Consider the following 19,054-nt stretch of genomic DNA (forward strand, 5'->3'; position numbering starts at 1 on the left):
AAGCTGGACTGTCAGGTGCGGGAGGCGCGCCAGGACGCGACCTTGATGGAGGGTGAGCTCAAGGCCACGCGCTGCAAGGCGCAGTCGCTGCAGATGGATGTGGACAGATGCCGGGCCAATGAGCAGCAGAACCAGGCGGCCATATCGGCGCAGTGCAGACAGTTTGACCGACAGCTGGAGAAGGTGAGGGAGGGTCACAAGGAGAGGTGAGAGGACGGGGTGTGGTTTGGTGGGGGGTGGGTGTGGGTTTGTGATGTGTGTGTGGTGATACATCTGTGTGTGTGTGTGTGTGTGTGTGTGTGACTTGACTCGACTTGACTCAGCTCGACTCGACTCGACTCGACTTCATTTATTGTCATAAAATCTGGAAGGATTAATAGACACAACAAAGAACCAAAGGAACAAAAGAAAGAAACGTTCATCTAATACACATGCAATGAAATACATTGTGTGGCGAGTGTTTTTTGACAGTTGTCGCAGTTGTGTGTGTGTGTATAAGTCTGTGTTGTTTGTGTGTGTATGTGTGTGCGCTCATAAATCTGTTTGTGAGTGTGTGTGTGTTTATGTGTATGTGTGTGTTTGTGTGTGTGTGCTTATACATCTGTGCTTGTGTGTATGTGAGTGTGTGTGTTTGTGTGTGTGTGTGTGCTCATACATATGTGCTTGTGTGTATGTGTGTGTGGTGATACATCTGTGTGTGTGTGTGTGTGTGACTCGAGTCGACCTCATTTATTGTCATAAAATCTGGAAGGATTAATAGACACAACAAAGAACCAAAGGAACAAAAGAAAGAAACGTTCATCTAATACACATGCAGTGAAATACATTGTGTGGCGAGTGTTTTTTGACAGTTGTCGCAGTTGTGTGTGTGTAAAAGTCTGTGTTGTTTGTGTGTGTATGTGTGTGCGCTCATAAATCTGTTTGTGAGTGTGTGTGTGTGTTTATGTGTATGTGTGTGTTTGTGTGTGTGTGTGTGTGTGTGTGTGTGTGCTCATACATCTGTGCTTGTGTGTATGTGTGTGTGTGTGTGTATGTGTGTGTGTGCATCTGTATTCTTTTTCTTTATGCCTCTCCACAATTGTGATTTTAGGTGCCTTTGTGGAGAGACAAACAGAAAAACACAGATGCATGCATGCACAGGCACAGACACATACATTTGTGCGTGTGTGTGTGTGTGTGTGTGATTACTATGTGATTCATTCTTAAAATGCTTGTGTGCGAAATTGAACTGCTTTGTCCGGTCTAACTGCTGTTCACATTAATCTGTGAAGGCAATAGACAACTGTGTGTGTGAATGAGTGTGGGTGTTTGTGTCTGCCCCTCTGTCATGGACACAGATAATGTGCGCTGAAGCCTGGTGGTGTGTGTGTGTGTTTGTGTGCGCGCGCGTGCGCATGTTTGTATATATGTGTGTGTGCATATATTGTGTGTGTGTTTGTGTATATATATTGTGTGTGTGTGTTTGTTGTGAATGTGTGTGCGTGCGTGTGTGTGTGTGTGTGTGTGTGTGTGTGCGGACGTTTGTTTGTGTACGTGTGCGTATATTGTGTGTTTGTGTGTGTGTGTGTGTGTTTGTGTGAGTGTGTGTGTGTATGTTTGTGTGTTTGCATGTGTGTGTGTGTGTGTGCATGTGTGTATGTGCATGTTTGTGTGTGTGTGCATGTTTGTATGTGTGTGTATGTATGTATGTGTGTGTGTGTTTGTGTGTGTGTGTGTGTGTGTGTGTGTGTGTGTGCATGTTTGCGCAAGTGTATGTTTGTGTGTGTGTTCGTATGTGTGTATATGTGTTTGTGTGTGTGTTCATATGTGTGTATGTGTGTGTGTGTTCATGTTGCATATGTGTGTGTTCATGTGTGTGTGTTCATGTGTGTGTGTTCATGTGCATCATGTGCATGTGTGTGTTCACTCTTTAGTTTAACGTCTTTTCACTGTAAGTGGTATTAGACGAGGGTAGGAAAAAAATTGAGTGGGGGGCGGTCGGGTGGGGGGGGTGGGGGGGGGGGGGGGGGGGAGAAATTACTGTGTACTGTAAGTGAAAGTGTGTGTGTGTCTGTTACATATAGAAAATGATTTAAGTTTTGTTTGAAAAACTTTTTTTTTTTAAAAGCATAACAATATCACATATTTCTAATGAAAAACTAACAACTATAACAGCGAACCAACTGGACTATTTAACAAGGAGTTGAAAAAGTCATACATTAGCAATGGACTGCTGAAGATTGTCAACACTGAAGATAATTTCAGTTCAGGGATATGGCAAGTTAGTATATGATGGGCTGTTATGTGAGCACCACAGATGCAAGAAACATTACTGACATATTTTGGTCTTAAAACAATTCATTTTCCATCTGATTAGAGAAATGATTATGAAAATCATTTTGGTAATGTGCGTGTGCATGTGGAGTGATGGCCTAGAGGTAACGCGTCTGCCTAGGAAGCGAGAGAATCTGAGCGCACTGGTTCGAATCACGGCTCAGCCACCGATATTTTCTCACCCTCCACTAGACCTTGAGTGGTGGTCTGGACGCTAGTCATTCGGATGAGACGATAAATCGAGGTCCCGTGTGCAGCATGCACTTAGCGCACGTAAAAGAACCCACAGCAACAAAAGGGTTGTTCCTGGCAAAATTCTGTTAGAAAAATCCACTGCGATAAGAAAAACAAATAAAACTGCGTGCAGGAAAAAAATACAAAAAAAATGGGTGGCACTGTAGTGTAGTGACCCACTCTCCCTGAGGAGAGCAGCCTGAATTTCACACAGAGAAATCTGTTGTGATAAAGAGAAATACGAATACGAATGTGTGTGTGTGTGTGTGTGCACACATGTGTGCATGTGCATGTGTATTTGTATTTGTATTTCTGTTTATCACAACAGATTTCTGTGTGAAATTCGGACGTGTTACCTCTAGGCCCATCACTCCACCTAGGCCATCACGTGTGTGTGTGTGTGTGTGTTGTGTGTGTGTGTGTGTGTGTGTGTGCAGCTGCGCAGCGAGATGAACAGCAAGGAGAGCCTCAGCCAGGAGATGCAGCGAGTGGTGCAGCAGGCCCAGCAGGAGTTGGCCCAGAAGGACACGCTGATCCACCAGCTGGAAACCACCCTGCTGGAGGCACAGAAGGTCTGCTGATAGAGTTCTGAGGGATTAGATGTCATTGTTGGGATTCTGTGAATGTGTGTGTGTGTGTGTGTTTGTTTGTTTGAGGTTGTAGTGAATGTGTGTGTGTGTTTATGTTTGTGAGATTGTAGTGAGTGAGTGTGTGTGTGTGCGCGTGTGTTTGTGAGGTTGTAGCGAGTGAGTGTGTGTGTGTTTGTGAGGATGTAGTCAGTGGGTGTGTATGTGTGTGGGTGTGTGTTTGTTTGAGGTTGTAGTGAATGTGTGTGTGTGTGTGTGTGCGTATGTGTTTGTGAGGTTGTAGTGAGTGAGTGTGTGTGTGTGTGTGTGTGTGTGTGTGAGGTTGTAGTGAGTGAGAGTGTGTGTGTGTTTGTGAGGATGTAGTCAGTGGGTGTGTATGTGTGTGTGTGTGTGTGTGTGAGGTTGAAGTGAGTGAGCATGTGTGTCTGTATGTGCATATGGTTGTGAAGTTATAGTGAGTGAGTGTATGTGTGTGTGTGTTGGTGTGTGTGTGCGCATGTGTCTGTGAAGTTGTAGTGTGTGTGTGCGTGTGTTTGTGAAGTGAGTGAGTGTGTGTGCGTGCATTTGTTTGTGAAATTATAGTGAGTGTGTGTGTGTGTGTGTATTTGTTTTTGAGGTTGTAGTGAGTGAGTGTGTGTGTGTGCATTTGTTTGTTAGGTTGTAGTGAGTGAGTGTGTGTGTGTGCATTTGTTTGTGAGGTTGTAGTGAGTGTGTGTGTGTGCGTACGTTTGTGAGGTTGTAGTGAGTGTGTGTGTGTGTGCGTGTGTGCGTTTGTGAGGTTGTAGTGAGTGTGTGTGTGTGCATGTGTTTGTGAGGTTGTAGAGTGTGTGTGTGTTTGTGAGGTCATAGTGTGTGTGCATGTGTTTGTGAGACATGCACACGCATGCGCACGCACGCACACACACACACACACACAGTAGTTAAAAAAAAAAAAGATAGACATGGAAAACTTTCAGTTCAGTCTGCCAGTGCAAACATATGTGCACCCACACACAGCCCCCCCACCCCCACCCCCCCCCACACACACACAGCCCCCCCCCCCCCCACACACACACACACACACAGTAGTGAAAAAAAAAAGAAAAGAAAAAAAAGAGAGATAGACAACGGAAAACTTTCAGTTCAGTCCGCCATTGTCGATCAGCGCAAAACCTCATAACTTATGTTCCCCCCCCCCCCTGCTCCCCCACCCACCCCCTGACCCCCTATCCCCTCCCCCACCCCTCTGGACAGAAACTGAGCGACGTCAGCAGGCAGTCGAAGGAGTGTGTGGCGGAGGTGGAGGCCAGGCTGTCCCACAGCGTGCAGCAGAACAGTCAGCTGGAGTCGGCCCTGCTGCTGTGTCGCAACGAGATCGCCGAGCACCTCACCAGCATGGAGAGGACCCGCCAGAAGTTTGACTCCGAGCTGGGCAAGCGGGAAAACACCGTGAGTATTTGTATTTGTATTTGTATTTCTTTTTATCACAACAGATTTCTCTGTGTGAAATTCGGGCTGCTCTCCTCGGGGGAGAGCGCGTCGCCATACTACAGCGCCACCCATTTTTTTTGTATTTTTTCCTGTGTGCAGTTTTATTTGTTTTTCCTATCGAAGTGGATTTTTCTACAGAATTTTGCCAGGAACAACCCTTTTGTTGCTGTGGGTTCTTTTACGTGCGCTAAGTGCATGCTGCACACGGGACCTCGGTTTATCGTCTCATCCGAATGACTAGCGTCCAGACCACCACTCAAGGTCTAGTGGAGGGGGAGAAAATTTCGGGGGCTGTGCCGTGATTCGAACCAGCGCGCTGAGATTCTCTCGCTTCCTAGGCGGACGCGTTACCTCTAGGCCATCACTCCACAGTGGTGGTGGTTTTTGGTGGGTTGTTGTTGTTTTTTTAATTTTTTAATTTTTTTTTAAACTTTGATCGACTCCGAGCTCAGCAAGTGGAGTGATGGCCCAGAGGTAATGCATCCACCTAGGAAGGTAGAGAATCTGAGCTTACTGGTTCGAATCACACCGGCAGTCGCCAGTATTTTCTCTCCCTCCACTAGACCTTGAGTGGTGGTCTGGACATTAGTCATTCGGATGGGACGATAAAATGAGGTCCCATGTGCAGCATGCATTTAGCGCTTGTAAAAGAACCCATGGCAACTAAAGGGTTGTCCCTGGCAAAATTCTGTAGAAATATCTACTTTGAAAGGAAAACAGATAAAATTGCAGGTAGAAAAAAATACAGTGGTTTTGAGTTTGACTGTGAGCTCAGCGAATGGGGAAACATGGTGGGTGGTTTTGAGTTTCATTTTGAGCTTAGCAAATGGTGAAACATGGTGAGTGGTTTTGAGTTTGACCGTGAGCTCAGCAAATGGGGAAACATGGTGGGTGGTTTTGAGTTTGACTGTGAGCTCAGCAAATGGGGAAACATGGTGAGTGGTTTTGAGTTTGACTGTGAGCTCAGCAAATGGGGAAACATGGTGGGTGGTTTTGAGTTTGACTCTGAGCTCAGCAAATGGGGAAACATGGTGGGTGGTTTTGAGTTTGACTGTGAGCTCAGCAAATGGGGAAACATGGTGGGTGGTTTTGAGTTGGACTGTGAGCTCAGCGAATGGGGAAACATGGTGAGTGGTTTTGAGTTTGACTCTGAGCTCAGCAAATGGGGAAACATGGTGGGTGGTTTTGAGTTTGACTGTGAGCTCAGCGAATGGGGAAACATGGTGAGTGGTTTTGAGTTTGACTCTGAGCTCCGCAAATGGGGAAACATGGTGGGTGGTTTGGGGTCTCTCCTTCTTCGTTCGTTGGCTAGAACTCCCACGTTCACTGGTGTGAACACAAGTGGGCTTTTACATGTATGACCGTTTTTACTGCGCTATGTAGGCAGCCATACTTTGTTTTCAGGAGTGTGCATGCTGGGTTGTTCTTGTTTCCATAACACACCGAACGCTGACATGGATTACAGGATCTTTAAAGTGCGTATTTGATCTTCTGCTTGCATATACACATGAAGGGGGTTCAGGCACAACCTCCACCCTTTACCCACGAGGCACCATTACCGAGATTCGAACCCAGGACCCTCAGATTGAAAGTCCAATGATTTAACCACTCAGCTATTATGCCTGTCACTTTGGGATTTGACTCTGTCGCTTTGGGGTTTGACTGTGAGCTCCGCAAACAGGGAAAACATGATGAGTGTGGTTTCTGAGTTTGACTGCTAGGCAAAACGGGGGAAAACATTGTGGGTGGTTTTGAGTTTGACTCTGAGCTCAGCAAATGGGAAAATCATGGTGGGTGGTTTTGATTTTGACTCAGAGCTCAGCAAACAGGAAAACGTGGTGTGTGGTTTTTGAGTTTGACTCTTAGCATAGCAAAAAGGGAAGAACTTGTGAGTGGGTTTGAGTTTGACTCTGAACTCAGCAAAAGCGGGAAAACTTGTGGGTGGGTTTGAGTTTGACTCTGAGCTCAGCAAACTGGAAAACATGGTGGGTGGTTTTTTTGGGGGGATGGTGGTGATGGATGAATGGGTTTGGGGATAAGGTGCATGTGTGTGGGGGGTTTTTGTGTGTGTGTGTTTGGAGATAACATTGGTGGAGGTATAATAATGATGTGTGTGTTAGTAGGCCTCTGTGTGTGTGTTTGTGTGTGTGTGTGTGTGTGTTTAGGGTTGGGAGAGGACCCTTGTCATTGTAATACGCTTACAGTTAGGTCTGAGAAGACTGAAGACAGGCACTACATGTGACACAAACTATCAGTGACGAGGATGCTGACTTGTCTTGGGCAGATCCAGCGCCTGGAGGATCGGGTGAGGTCCCTGCAGCAGGAGATGGACCAGCACGCGGAGCACAACGTGCAGCTGGAGAGGGAGGTGGCGGAGAAGCACTCCACCGTCCTGCATCTCCAGTCCAGGCTGGCTCAGCTGGAGGGAGCTGAGTCGGCCCTCAAGGACAATGTGAGTGTGTGTGTGTGTGTGTGCGTGTGCGTGTGTGTGTGTGCGTGTGTGTGGGTGTGTGTGTGTGTGTGTGTGTGTTTTTGTGTGTGTGCGTGCGTGCGTGAGTGCGTGCGTGCGTGGGTGTGTGTGCGTGCGTGCGTGCGTGCGTGTGTGTGTGTGTGTGTGCTTGTGCCTGTGTTGTAGGTGTTGGGAAAAGACAGGTTGTTGTGGTGGTAGTGATGATTTTGTTTTCTTTTTTTTCTTTTTTTTTTTTTCTTTTTTTGAGGAGGGCTGGGGTTACAGGAGATTGTTGTTGTTGATGAATTTTGTCTTTTTGAGGGGTGCTGGTTGCTCTGTGGTGATGATATATATATATATATTTTATCTTTTTTTTTCATAGGAGTGCTGGTAACTGGATATTGTTGTTGACTGTGATTTTTGTCCTTTTTGAGGAGTGCTGGTTACTGTTGACAGGTATTTTGGTGACAGGTGTTGTGATGACACACAGGTGTTGTGATGACACACAGGTGCTGACAGGTGACACAGGTGTTGTGATGACACACAGGTGTGATGACACACAGGTGCTGTGATGACACACAGGTGTTATGATGACACACAGGTGCTGTGATGACACACAGGTGTTGACAGGTGACACAGGTGCTGTGATGACAGGTGACACAGGTGCTGTGATGACAGATGACACAGGTAGTGTGATGACAGGTGACACAGGTGCTTTGATGACAGGTGACACAGGTGGTGTGATGACAGGTGACACAGGTGCTTTGATAACAGGTGACACAGGTGCTTTGATAACAGGTGACACAGGTGCTTTGATGACAGGTGACACGTGTTGTGATGACAGGTGACACAGGTGCTGTGATGACAGGTGACACAGGTGTTGTGATAACAGGTGACACAGGTGCTGTGACGACAGGTGACACAGGTGCTGTGACGACAGGTGACACAGGTGCTGTGATGACAGGTGACACAGGCGCTGTGATGACAGGTGACAGGTGTTGTGATGACAGGTGACACAGGTGCTGTGATGACAGGTGACACAGATGGTGTGATGACAGGTGACACAGGTGCTGTGCTGACAGGTGACACAGGCGTTGTGATGGCAGACAGGTGTTGTGATCACAGGCGATGCATTTGTTGCGATGATAGACAGGTGTTGTGATATAGGTCTTGTGATGCAGGCATTGTGATGACAGGTAGGACAGCTGGAGCAGCAGTTGATGCGGGAGAAGGGCCAGTGGATGATGGAGGCGGACGAACTGGAGCGGAAGTTGAGCAGTCTGTCGGCAGAGCTGGACACTGCTCAGACCCGATCCAGCGACCTCAAGACGACGATCAAGTGAGGAGGGGGCCTGTCCCGCTAGTGTCACACAGATCAGGATCTTTACTCCTCCCCCCCCCCCCTGCCTCCCACCACCACCACACCCCCTCCACTAGATCTTGAGTGGTGGTCTGGGTGTCAGTCTTTTAGGTGAGGCAATAAAACCGAGGTCCTTACCACATGTGGAAGAACCCACAGCCAAAAAGGGGCTTTTGTCCCTGGCGAAATTCTGTAGAAAAATCCACTCTGATGATAAAACAAATACACTGGCAGACAGGGGTGAAAAATAAAAATAAAATAAGAGAGGCAAGGCCTTCAAGACTCACTTGTGATACACTGAAAAAAAAATCCAAGCTCTTTATGTATTGTGTATAATTTCAAAATGTAATGTTTAAGATGAGAAAGATCAGTTTAAAGCGAATTATGTCCCCTAGCATTAATTACAGAGTAATTTCCCTTTTTTACTAACCACACCAAAACGTTTGCAAAATAAATAAAACTTCCATGCTTAGCAAAAGAAGTTCCTGTCTGAACAAAAAATGATAATAATAACTCCTCTTGTTGTTGGATCAGAATAAGAGGTCAAAGTGCCAAGTTTAGAGAATACAAAAAATATAAATATAACAGTAAATGCAGTTTGCATATAATTAGGCTTCTTTTTTAATTTTTTTGTGCCCATCCCAGAGGTGCAATATTGTTTTAAACAAGATGACTGGAAAGAACTGAACTTTTCCTATTTTTTTTGCCAAATTTGGTGTCAACTGACAAAGTATTTGCAGAGAAAATGTCAATGTTAAAGTTTACCACAGACACACAGACACACGGACACACACACACACACAGACAACCGAACACTGGGTTATAACATAGACTCACTTTGTTTACACAAGTGAGTCAGAAATAATGGAGGCTCTTCTGTGTGGTGGCATGCTTTCTCCAGGGGGGGAAGCAGCCTGATTTTTGACTCAGACAAATCTGTTGTGATGAAAAATAAATGCATTATTATACAAACAGCTGAGTGCTTAAAACCGTTGGACTTTCAGTCTGAGCGAAAGTTGGCTTGCACTCATTGTTAACTGCGAGAATAAAGTTCTTTTTTGGAAGTGATGTTCCCTCATATCTTGAAAACAGATGGTACAGTGTTGTATGTATTTACTGATCTCAATGACTAGTTGTGACTGAATGTAAACATATTTTCACAGAAATTTATTTGCTTTGACTGTCATTGTGTGTTTTCAAAAACCTGTGTTACGTTCTCTCTTTCTTTGCTCAACTCTTTCACTGCCGTAGGCAACTTTTTGTCAGCTAGGCAGTTCACAACCACTGGTGACTTCAGTCGACATCGAGGGCCTTGCTAAAAGGACCGTTTTCTGGAGTGTAGTAAAGCTTGACAGCTGCAGCCAGTTTTCCCATGCAATAGAACTTCTTCTTCTTCTTCTTTGTTCGTGGGCTGCAACTCCCACGTTCACTCGCATGTACACAAGTGGGCTTTTACGTGCATGACCGTTTTTACCCCGCCATGTAGGCAGCCATACTCCGTTTTCGGGGGTGTGCATGCTGGGCATGTTCTTGTTTCCATAACCCACCGAACGCTGACATTGATTACAGGATCTTTAACGTGCATATTTGATCTTCTGCATGCGTTCACACACGAAGGGGGTTCAGGCACTAAGCAGGTCTGCACATATGTTGACCTGGGAGATTGTAAAAATCTCCACCCTTTACCCACCAGGCGCCGTCACCGTGATTCGAACCCGGGACCCTCAGATTGAAAGTCCAACGCTTTAACCACTCGGCTATTGCGCCTGTCACAATAGAACAATGACCACCCTTCGCCCCCTGACTGGGTTGGAGCTTTTAACAAGTCAATTGTGTTGTTTTGACATGAACCAAATCCTGTGACTGAGAGCCGTCACGTCTAAAATATTTGGAAACTTTGGAGATTAAAGAGTTTTTTTTTTTTTTTTTTTTTTTTTTTTTTTGCTGCCCCATCATCTGCGCCGTTTCAGTGGCATTACTCCCACGCCGCTCATTTAGATTCCCCCATACACGGCCACACCCGGGTTCGTCCGTTGCAGTTCCAGCGTCGGCAGTCCACAGGGAACCATCGATGTTAGGTCACACACCAGAGGAGACCCTGCACTGCTGCTGAGTCACTTCGGTGGTGTTCAGTGGTGCCTGTTCTGTTTTAACGTACTTAGGACACCACCTACTAAGCCCCCTACTAACGACAATAATGGCTTAGTCGCGGAGCCAGACTGAGTGAGCGTCTCTCCCAGAGTGGAGACCGCCACCACGTCCCTCAAACAACAGCCCCCCCCATGAATCTGCCGACACTGACGACATTGACAAGACTCACCCCAAGCACGGAAGTGGAGGGGTATAGAAACTGAGGTCACCATGAGAGCAGGGCATGAAAGGCCACAGACTTTGAGACTATTTTGTTTATATTGATGACGATGAAGGAGAAGGAGGATGACGATGATGATGACGATGTTGCAATGGAGGTCCATTTTGGTTTGGGACTGCGTGACAAGGCTGTACTCTACGCTTCCTGTCTTATGAAGTGAGATAGAGAGTTGGTTTTAGTCTGTTTTAAGCATCTGACTGTGTTCTATCACTGTGCAAAGTTTGACGTCAATTGTGTTAAAAGTTTAGAAATTATGCTGACATTTGATAACCAACCCATCTCGCGACCACATGTACAGTGATCTAAAGAAAATATATTTTTTTAAATACTTAGATATATATAAAAAGATTTTTGTTTATTGGCTCTAAAAGTATGATAACCAGACTGCAAGTTCACCAAAAATCAACAAAATCAGTAGAATTTGAAACCTAAAAACAAAAATGAAGACAAAATGTTAAAAATCACCTAACAAGCTGGCCTTAAGACATGCACTTGTGTTAAAGCGGCCCTTGGACCCAGGTGGCAAAAATTTTCAGTCTTAACAAAAAATCAGTCATCTCCGGCCATGTAAATAGATGGCGTATCATGATTGAGTAACGTTGTACGTGTTGTTGGATAATTTAGCACTGAGATGCAGGAGAAAGTGGGACATTTTCTCTGACTCAGCCAGTTTACAAAAAAAAAAAAAAAAAAAAAAAAAATATGGAAACTGTTACTTCATCACAATTTTGCATGTTCCATAGTTATCATTCTGTGTTACTGTAACAGTCCTTGCTTTGTACTAGCAGGTCTTTATTTATGTCTTATATTTATTATTTATTTATTTTTTGAATTTTTTTTTATTGTTGTTGTTGTCTTTACAATGTGATTAACTATAAGCTTTCTTTTCCAATAATGTAGAAGTGGTTTACTCTTTGCTCCTTATTATGATGTTACAATGCTACCACTCGCTTTTGCCTCATCCTTGATACCATTACTGTAATAGTTGACATAATTGATGCTGTTGCTATGTTACAACTGGTCCAGGCTATTTATTATAAATGTCATCTTAACTCATCATGATTACTGCAATGAGTAATGTATAAACGTTGATTGATTGAATGATTGGACAAGGGTGTTTTTTTTTTCTTCTGTGTTGTTGTTGTTGTTACTGGTTTGTTTTTTTTTTGGTTTTTTTTGTTGTTGTTTTGTTTTGTCTTTCTCTCTGTAGTGGAGGATGCTACTGTTCGTTTTGTTTGTTTCATACTGTTCTCTGTATTGTATACATGTCTTTGGAAAAAATTTTTTTAAAGTTTATAAAAAAAATAAAATTAAAAAAAAAAGGAGAAAAAAACAAACCCCAACCCCAAAACGAGAGAGGAAAGCGAAATTGTATGACGGTCGTTGCAGAGAGCTGCAGGAGGAGGCTCGACAGAATGAATATCAGCGCTGCTGCCTCGAGGAAGCCCTGCAGAAAGAGAAGGCGGCCAGTCGCAGCCAAGCAGAGCGCATTCCCCGTCTGGAGAGAGACATCCGCGATTTGAGGGTGGAGCTGGAGCAGAAGATAGAAATAGGTGAGTGGGCTCGGAACTGTGTGTGTGCTGTGTGTGTGTGTGTGCTGTGTGTGTGCTGTGTGTGTGTGTGTGTGTGTGTGTGACATGAATACGTTGACTGCTGTCTTTTTTCCCTCCTGTACCATGCAGGAGAATGCCATTATACATTCTGTTAGCTTCTCGGTACGTTTTCTCTATTGTCAAAGTTGTTTTGTTGGGTCAGTGGAGTGATGGCCCAGAGGTAACGCGTCCACCTAGGAAGCGAGAGAATCTGAGCGCACTTGTTCGAATCCCGGCACAATCACCAGTATTTTCTCCCCCTCCACTAGACCATGACTGGTGGTCTGGACGCTAGTAATTCGGATGAGACGATAAATCAAGGTCCTGTGTGCAGCATGCACTTTGCGCACGTAAAAGAAGCCTCAGCAACAAAACGGATGTCCTTGGCAAAATTCTGTAGAAAAATCCACTTCTATAGGAAAAACAAATTAAAAAAAAAACACAAAAAAAACTGCAGGCAGGAAAAAAACACACAAAAAAAAGGGTGGCGCTCTCAGTGTTGTGACGCACTCTCCATGGAGAGAGCAGTCCTAATTTCACACAGAGAAATCTGTTGTGACAAAAAGAGTAATACAGTACAATGATGATGGAGTCTCCCGTCGGTCCGACGGATGAGTAGGCAGGCAGGCTTATCTGTCGGTGTGTGTCCTCATATGGGAGAAGAGGCCGATTCTGGATGCGCAGCACTTCCCACAGGTGTTGCAAGGGAAAACGTCTCCAGAAGTTGAGCCCTGCTTCCTTCGCTCACGCTTCTCCATACTGGCCAGCATTCTCTTATTTTCAAACGTCTTTATGCCACTAGAGCACAGCATCCTCCAGCGACAGCGGTCAAGGGCATCAGTTTAATACAGTACAATACAGTACAATAATTTGGTGTTTGATGGCTGCGACTCCCACATTTACTGGCACGTATGAGTCAGTGTTCCCAATGGGCCTGATTTTTTGAGGGTCACTGTGACCCTTTGACTGGAATTTTTGAGGGTCATTGTCACATTTCTGAGGGTCAACAGGAAAACATACAAAAAATCAATGAAGACAATTGTACAATGAAAATGAAAAGAAACCCACACCTTCTCCAAACAAGGACATTCGAAATGCTTGAATACAATGAAAACACAGTCAACTACTTATAATGAGCACATAACCATACTCACTACTAATGAACACACAACAGCGTTTGCCTGCATCGGCAAGGGAAGTTACTCTAACACGTTTTTGGCCAGCTCAGTTTCGTCTGCTATGCACTAGCCTAAGCTTAGGCCCACGATGCGTGCTTCGCGGTTTTCCTGGAAGCCGTAAGATGCTTGTTAGTTTCAGGAAAAAGTGTGCGTCACATTGACGCACAGGGTAAAAATTTTGTGCGTCAAAGTTGTAAATTTGTGCGTCATTTACGCACATATGTACGTTTTTGGGAACACTGTGAGTGGGCTTGTACATGCATGACTGTTTTCACCGTGCGATGTAGGCATCCACACTTTGTTCTTGTTTCCATAACTCATGGAATGCTGACATGGAATGCGGGATCTTTACCATGCGCATTTGATCTTGCGCATGCGAATTGCACATGAAGGGGGTTCATTTTCTAGGAGGTCTGCACATTTGTTGACCTCGGATGTCTGGAAAAATCTCTCCCGTCAACCCACCACGTGCCATAACCAGGGATTCAAACCCTGGACCTTCAGGTTGAAAGTACAATGCTTTAAAACGCTTATAATCTAGGCAATTGTACCCATGCTTTTAGACCCAAATGCCATACTAGATTATGGAGGGGAGCTGGGAGATGGCCTTTGTCATCACATGGTAAGTTTCAGTTTCAGTAGCTCAAGGAGGCGTCACTGCATTCGGACAAAACCATATACGCTACACCGCTTCACATGGTAAGAAATTCCTAAATAAATTTTGGTTGTCCTGGGGCAAGAAGATTTTTTTTTTTCACACGCTTGTGTGTGCCGCTGAAAAAGAACCCATGGCAACAAAAGTATCGTCCTCTGGTAGAATTCTGTGAAGAAATCCACTCTGATAGGTACACAAATATATATATGTGTATATATATATATATATATATATATATATATATGTATATATATATATATATATATGTGTGTGTGTGTGTGTGTATATATCTGCATGCACTCAAGACCTGACTAACGTCGATGATGGGTTATGCTGCTGTCAGTCATCTGCCAAGCAGATGTGGTGTGCAGCCTGTATTGATTTGTTTGAACACAGTGACGCCTCCTTGAGAAACTGAACCAGTGATTGTCTCAGCCCCACACTGCCTTCCTTTAAATCTAACCTCAAGACTTTCCTCTTCCAGCAGCATTTCCTCTAGACCCTCTCTCAACCATGGAAGTAGTTAGTCGATTGTGTAGGTATATTTGTAATGCTGTATTGTGTGTCCAGTCAATGGGAAACCATTTACAGCTTAGTCTTTTGTGAAAGACTATGACTCTCAAACTAGGAGGCAAAATTGCACTGGCTCTTAGTGCTGCAGCCTTGTGGGCTAGCTGGCCTTTGGGAACCATCCCAACGCCGACTGTCCTAAAACCCTCTTGGCCGAGAGAGTGGGGATGTACTTGGGCAAGACACTCTCCACTATAATCAAATTTTAGCTCAGATAGTTGGAACACGGCAGTTGCCTCCTCTGCTGTTCTGATGGTCATAGTCAGACATGTTTAACTATCATATATATATATATATATATTGTGTGTGTGTGTGTGCATCGGATGTATATATGGATGGATGGATTGATGCATGCATGCATGTATGCATGTATGTTTGTGTTGTATATATGAGTTTGCATGCGCATAAATATGTTTATTGTGCATGATTGTGAGTTGAGGACTGAGTGTGTTTCGTATGCGTGTGTGTGTGGATTGTAAAGTGCTTTGTGCAATGAGGAAAGCACTGATGAATGTCCAGTTATTATTATCATTATTATTGTCTCTTTGATGCTTCGACAGCTGCGCTGGGCAGGTCATGTAGCGCGTATGGACAACTCCAGAATGCCAAAGGCCGTCTTCTACGGCGAACTGCGTGAAGGTAAACGCAGCGTTGGAGCTCCACGCAGACGCTACAAGGACCAACTGAAGCAGCAGATGTCACGTAGCGAAATTGACCACCACAGATGGGAGACACTGGCAGCAAACAGATCTGCCTGGAAAACTTCCACCAGGAAAGCTGTCAGGAAATTTGAAAAGGTCAGGACACAGACAGCCAGGGAAAAACGCGAGCGGAGAAAGGAGGCATCATCTCAAGTTCACCCCTCCAGCGACCAGCCAACCTTCACGTGCGCCAGCTGTTCCCGACAATGCAAGTCCAGGATTGGCCTGTACAGCCACCAGAAGGCTTGCCTCACCCGGACTAGACCTTCTTCCCAGTGATCTTCGGATACGAAGAAACTGCCATCATCATTATTATTATCGCTTGTGTGTGTGGCAGTGAACGACCTGGAGGACATGCTGAGGAACAAGGACGCTGATCTGGACCAGCAGCGCTCTCTGGTGGAACAGCTGGACGTCGACAAACTGCGCCTGCAGGTAACGGGCCTCGCTCAAAGGTCTTGGCTACCTCGTCTAATGATTTCAATGATAATGAACTTGTAATAACGTTTGGCATAAGGACAAGCCCGGAGCTTCCTTTTTGAGGAAGTATCTGGGTTTGTTCCAATGTACCTTTCACTGATTTTACCTGTCAGCTAGCTGAAGGGATAGAATAAGCAGCATTGAATTGATGTTGTGTACCTTGTATATGGAGAGAGTTTTTTAATCTTTTTAATTTTATTTCTTTGCTGCCCCATCATCTGCACCGTTTCCGTGACATTACTCCCATGCCGCTTGTTCGTTGGCCCCCCATACACGGCCACATCCGGGTTCGTCTGTGGCAGTCCCAATACCTTCAGTCCACAGGGAACAATCGATATTAGGTCACCAGGAGGCCACACACCAGAGGAGACCCTGCACTGCTGCTGAGTCACTTCAGTGGTGTTCGATAGTGCCTGTTCTGATTTGATGTGCTTAGGAAACCACCTACTAAGCCCCTTACTGATGACAATAATGGCTTAGTTGCAGAGCCAGTCTGAGTGAGCGTCTCCTCAAGGTCTTGCTATCTTGTTTGATAATTTATGACTCAAATGAATAATGATTGGTATAAGGACAATCCTGGAGCATCCTTTTTAAGTAGTACCCGGGTTTGTTCCAGTGTACTTTTTTTTATATATACCTGTGTTCTAGCTGAATCGATAGCACAAGCAGCATTGACTTGAAGCTGTGTACCTTGTGTATGGAGAGAGTTACCACTCTTTATCATTTGTTAATCCTTTACTCTCCTGGCCTGTTCTTTGATATAATGAACGTAGTTATGTGGCACTGAATCTTGTATTGAAAGAAATCAAAGCACTCAGACTTGTCTTATTCAGTAATCAAAATGTAATGAATGTATTTATATGGCGCTGAATCTTGTGTGGAAACAAATTAAAGCGCTTAGACTCATTGACACATTCAATAATCAAAATGTAATGAATGTATTTATATGGGGCTGAATCTTGTTCGATGAAACTGATCAAATCGTTCAGGATAGCTGCCTCGTTCGACAGCTATAATGATAATGATTGTGTTTGTATAGTGCAAAATCTTGTGTGAAAGCAAACCCAAAGCGATTGTGTTCAGATCAGAAAAAAAAAAAAAATGCGGTGGTGTTTCAGAGAGAGCTCAAACAGCTGGATGAGACCAAGAGTCAGCTGGAGGCGTCGGTAGAGCGACTGCAGTTTGATGGGCGGGCCAAGGAACAGATCCTCAGTGACACCCGGGAAGTGCTCAGGTGAGGGCTGTCTGGGGACTCTGGGGGGAGTGTCTGGGGGGCTAGGGGGTAGGGGTGGGTGGACGGGGGATAATAGGAATCATTATTGTTATATTGATACTTATATAGCGCCTAAAAGTGAGAGCTGTATTATCAGTGGTTTCTCCAGTCAATGGGAAACCATTTACAGCTTAGTCTTTTGTGAAGGACTATGACTCTCAAACTAGGAGGCAAAATTGCACTTGCTCTTAGTGCTGCAGCCTTGTGGGTTAGTTGGCCTTTGGGAACCATCCCAACGCCGACTGTCCTAAAACCCTCTTGGCCGAGAGAGTGGGGATGTAACTTGGGCAAGACACTCTCCACGATAATCAAATTCTAGCCCAAATAGTCGGAACAGCAGTTGCCTCCTCTGCTGTTCTGATGGTCATAGTCGGACACGACTGACTATCATTAAAAAAAAACAACGACAAAAAAACAGGTGGTTTTCCTGTGTCTCAAAGCCAGGGTCTCTGCAATTAATGGTTTTACCTGTCTCTGCTGGAAAACCGTCTGCAGAGACCCAGGCTTTGACACACAGCTGACAGACGTGGAGGAATCTGTTCTGCATGGTGTCCCGAAGACTCTGTGATTCACAGAGTTGAAGGAGAGGAAGAAGAAGATATGTTCATTTTCGTTCATAGACTCTAAGCCCTTTAGAAACAAGGAATCTTTGCACAACAGGCTGCCTACCTTTATACAGCCGACTGACAGCTGCCTTTAGTGGGTGTTCTTCATTCGTTCCCTGTGTCATCCAGTCAAGCTTTCAATCACATGCACACATACACAAGTATTATTGCTATGCAAGTATGTAATAGGAACCGTTTTTTAATTTAATGTTCATGGAGAAAAAAAAACTTGATGGAAAAAAAGGCATGTTTTAAAAACTACATATATTGAAAAATACGCCCAAATGTATTGTGAATATGGGAAAACATGCTTTAAAACTGGTTTAAAAAAAAACAAAAAACAAAAATAAACAACAAAAAGCCACTTACTCTTGTGATGTGAATATTGAAAACATTTTAAAAAGAGAAAAAAAATCCAAAGAAACCACCCAACTCTTAACTCAACACATGTCCAACCTCCCCTCCTTCCACCCCCTCCCCTGAACTGTTGTAACACATGTTAAAAAGTCAAAAACAAACTGAAACTCTTGTAACATGAATATGGAGAAAAAAAGAAAAAGAAAAAAATGTGTATATATAGACCTGGCTCTTGCAATGTGAATGTTGGAAAATTGGTTTAAAAATTAACACCCCCACACCCCCCAAAAAAAACAACAACACAAAAAACAAACAAACAACAACAGCAAACAAAGAACAGCTACAACTCGTGTAATGCGAATATTGAAAAATAATTAAAAAAAGAAGTAAAACCCCTCATACTCTCATGATGTGAATATTGAGAACAGGAGTAATCACTTAAATCTTGGATAACAGTGCCCTGGGTATTACGATTTTGTGTGTCTTGTGTGCTCGTTTTTTTTTTCTTTCAGTTTATTGCCCTGGGTGCTGGATTTTTGTGTGTCTAAAATCTTCGGCCAGATCTGCCCAAATTAAGTTTGGGTTTCCAGCAGCGTGATCGACTTTCTGTAGCGCATTTGCCATTTTAGTGAACGAACCTGCTTTTTGCTGCAGTGGTCTCATGTAGTGCTGGTCCAGGGGAGTTGTAGCAGGCATGTGGCTGTGGGGTAGAATGAGTTAATTTGTTGGTTTCTTTACTCTGAGAGATATTAGATACGTAATGTACATAAAAGTGTGTGTGTGTGTGTGTGTGTGTGACCTCTTTCACCCCTGACGACTTGGTGCAGCGCGCCCCTGTAGACAGTCAGCGTGCTTGTTG

General features: G+C 44.5%; 1 protein-coding gene across 2 annotated transcripts in view; it reads left to right on the forward strand.

Moving 5' to 3' along the window:
• LOC143289931 (uncharacterized) overlaps positions 1-19,054 on the forward strand; it is a 75,786-nt gene that overhangs the window by 27,528 nt on the left and 29,204 nt on the right. For both annotated transcript variants that reach the window (XM_076599188.1, XM_076599189.1), the window contains exons 14-21: positions 16-183; positions 2,985-3,119; positions 4,368-4,562; positions 6,889-7,056; positions 8,250-8,392; positions 12,174-12,337; positions 15,818-15,915; positions 17,079-17,194. In XM_076599188.1, the coding sequence (XP_076455303.1) occupies positions 16-183; positions 2,985-3,119; positions 4,368-4,562; positions 6,889-7,056; positions 8,250-8,392; positions 12,174-12,337; positions 15,818-15,915; positions 17,079-17,194 (1,187 nt within the window). The remainder of the gene's footprint in view (positions 1-15; positions 184-2,984; positions 3,120-4,367; positions 4,563-6,888; positions 7,057-8,249; positions 8,393-12,173; positions 12,338-15,817; positions 15,916-17,078; positions 17,195-19,054) is intronic.

Source organism: Babylonia areolata, chromosome 14, assembly GCF_041734735.1.
Source record: "Babylonia areolata isolate BAREFJ2019XMU chromosome 14, ASM4173473v1, whole genome shotgun sequence".
NCBI lineage: Eukaryota > Metazoa > Mollusca > Gastropoda > Neogastropoda > Buccinidae > Babylonia > Babylonia areolata.